At 37.1% G+C, this 2,945-nt stretch overlaps 1 protein-coding gene across 2 annotated transcripts in view; it reads left to right on the top strand.

Annotated features, from left to right (window-relative positions):
- Positions 1 to 2,307, top strand: part of LOC108747731 (polycomb protein suz12-B) — a 6,813-nt gene extending 4,506 nt beyond the window's left edge. Inside the window, exons 8-11 of one of the 2 annotated variants that reach the window (XM_018485404.1) lie at positions 733 to 784; positions 851 to 986; positions 1,069 to 1,719; positions 1,784 to 2,307. In XM_018485404.1, the coding sequence (XP_018340906.1) occupies positions 733 to 784; positions 851 to 986; positions 1,069 to 1,719; positions 1,784 to 1,862 (918 nt within the window). In that variant the 3' untranslated portion in view covers positions 1,863 to 2,307. Of the gene's footprint in view, positions 1 to 732; positions 987 to 1,068; positions 1,720 to 1,783 lie in introns of both variants that reach the window. The other variant, XM_018485403.1, reaches the window with a different exon arrangement.
- Positions 2,308 to 2,945: the final 638 nt, after the last annotated feature.

Genomic DNA, 2,945 nt, shown 5'->3' with positions numbered 1-2,945 from the left:
TATATATATATATATATATTTAGATTCTATTTTTTTTAAAGAAAAACTTAATGGATAGATGTAAATAATATTAATATCCCTGAAGAATTTTGCAGCTATAATACTTTCCATTTTTGTCGCTAATATTATCGACGAGATACTATTAAAGACTGATATAAAACATCCTTACAGGAGTTTCTTGTAAATATTGAAGTAATTTTAAGAGTTAAAAATTGATAATATTATACTAATTTTATGATTTATTAGTTAGTAGATGTATTTATGCATTTAGAACTCAATAATACTCGATTTTTCTTTAAAATTATAATTTCAGTGTAACGTAAAAGTTTGATTATCAACAGAGATGATAATTGCAGAGAAAAAATTATAATTTTTCTGCAATATATAGGATAATATAGCTTTACAAGTATGCATATTTATTTATGGAATATTTATGTAATAAAAAAATCATGAATTTAATAATGTATGAGCCAAATATTTATGTTAATAATAGCAAATTTATATCAATTGTCGATAATATCAGCATTCTTCAATTACTTCCGGGCCCTTGGGGCCCTTTTTATACCGCCGAAAATTTGCCTAGGGTTGACGGTCTTTAATAGTATATCGTCGGTGCTAATATATATGGTAACCACGTGGTTGGAGAGAAACAAGCAATTGATTTGATCGGTTAAAATAAAGAGACTCCTCCATGCTGTGCCAGTAATTGAGTGTAAATGTTTTCTCTTCTAGCCAATTCCACAAGGTGCCCGAATTGATGTAGCAATAAACGAATGCTATGATGGTTCGTATGCAGGTAGTCCTCATGAATTAATTTCACAACCGTCTAGTATACCTTTTTCAAGGACAGGACCAACCAGACGTACGAGCGTGACGAATATCCTGGTGTGCCGTCCGAAGAGAACGAAACCAAGTCTGTCCGAATTTCTGGAACTTGACGAGAATGAGTTTGAAAGTCAAAGGCCTTATATCACCGGCCACAATAGGTAAGCATCATGAATAGTCACAATAGTTATGATATAAATAATCTTTTACACTGGACATTATAAACTGGACATCTTCCTTTAGACTGTATCATCATACTGTGACCTGCCTGCCTATATATCCCAAAGAGATGGATATCGATTCCGAGGGTGAGAATGATCCTAAGTGGCTGCAAACAAAGACAATGATGATGATCGATGACTTTACGGATGTGAACGAGGGCGAGAAAGAGTTAATGAAGATGTGGAACCTACATGTGATGAAACATGGATATGTGGGAGACTGCCAGATACCACTAGCTTGCCAAATGTTCTTAGAGAATAAGGGGAAGGAGTTGCTCATGAAGAACCTCTATCGCAACTTCGTATTGCATATGTGCAGTCTGTTTGATTTTGGGCTGATCAGTCCGGTGATATTGTATCAGACCATACAGAAGTTGCAAGAAATTATGAAGGAGGGCGGTGAAGACGGGGACGTACGTAAGGTGCTGCAAAAATCACACGAGGCTCAAGTGGAGCATTGGAAGGCTACTAGTGCACATACACAACTGGTACATGACGGGTCCAAAGCTGCCGGTGTAACGAGTGGTGTTAAGCTCAACTTCGGCAATGACAGTTCCTCCAGCACTTCGTCGAACGCCAGGCGAAAAACGACAACCGCCTCCATGCCGTTGGGATCGCCAAACTCGCAAAACGTGAAGAACACAATGCATAACAATATGCACAACGTCAGTACGTAAGTGCTGAATTCATTATCATTGTCGAGGAGCAAGACTGTCATTCACAATAGTTCGATGCAGAATTCCGTTGTCGGTGCGTGCATCCCGCCCTTCTATCATTCTCTGGGGGTCCAATTCTCTCCGACGCGGAGCATCGTAAGCAAGATTGTGCCCAACGGTGTGTCCAATTAGAAAGTACAAGCACGCCATCGAGCAGGCGGTCGAACGATCTATCGGCAAAAGTACAAACTGTAGTGCAAGTGACAAGAAGCAGCAGCGTGACGCGTTCCTGCTGCGCCGGATATTCGATACAAGCCGGCGAGAATGCTAGTACTATCGAATACCACCAGCGAAAATTGGTCCTGGACGTGATACTGGCGACGAACAACAAAGCCGCATCGCCGCATCCGCTAGCCAGAAACCGTCCTCGAACGGAGGTAGCTTCCACTAGCTACTTATCAATAGTAGTAAGATCGATTTTGCGCGTTTTTAATGCAAATTGCATCTTCTTTTTTTGTACAGTATTTGTTGCAAGTAATATAGATTATGCAATTGACATTTAAATAAACCGGATAATTATTGTTTTAGCTGTTAGATCGATTTTTGAGATTTAATTTAAAAATTATGCGAATAATTATTACAAATTGAGAAGAGAGATAAATAGATAAAGAGGATATCAGACAAACGATTTTATTCTGCTCGCCTCTGTATCAATGATACCGATCGCGAACAATAAAACACGATACAAACATGCTAATTTTATCATACTTATTCTTCATTTCTTTTTTTTCTAGTCAGTGGCGTTTTTATTAATTATTTCACCTTTTTTAAAGCTTTTATCTTACGTTATATTTCCAATAAGTTCTGGTATATCTGCACAACTGATTTGTAAAATTTATAGTGATCCAGAAGCAGCTATTCCAGAATTAATGTAAAAATTTTGTCACGCGTAATTTTGCATTATAATTGAAAAGAAGAGAACAAATGATGTCAAGCTTTGAAAATTAAGTTTTAAAGACGACTTTGGATGAGTAAAGCATGAGAAAGAATTTCTAGTTCTACATTCTGTTTGCGAGGTAACTCGCTATCATGGAACATCTTTCTATATCTGATAAATTATTCTTTTATATAGCGAAGCGCATACTTTACAAGCGAATTGATCTCGTAGCTGAAATTTATGAACTTTTTATCGCCCTGAATTTAATCATTTTCGGAAATATGCTGAATGGTGAAAAAATGCTAC

The sequence above is a fragment of the Trachymyrmex septentrionalis genome, unplaced genomic scaffold (genome assembly GCF_001594115.1).
Source record: "Trachymyrmex septentrionalis isolate Tsep2-gDNA-1 unplaced genomic scaffold, Tsep1.0 scaffold20, whole genome shotgun sequence".
NCBI lineage: Eukaryota > Metazoa > Arthropoda > Insecta > Hymenoptera > Formicidae > Trachymyrmex > Trachymyrmex septentrionalis.
The sequence above is the reverse complement of the archived record's forward strand: the minus strand, read 5'-3'. Positions and strand labels throughout refer to the sequence as shown.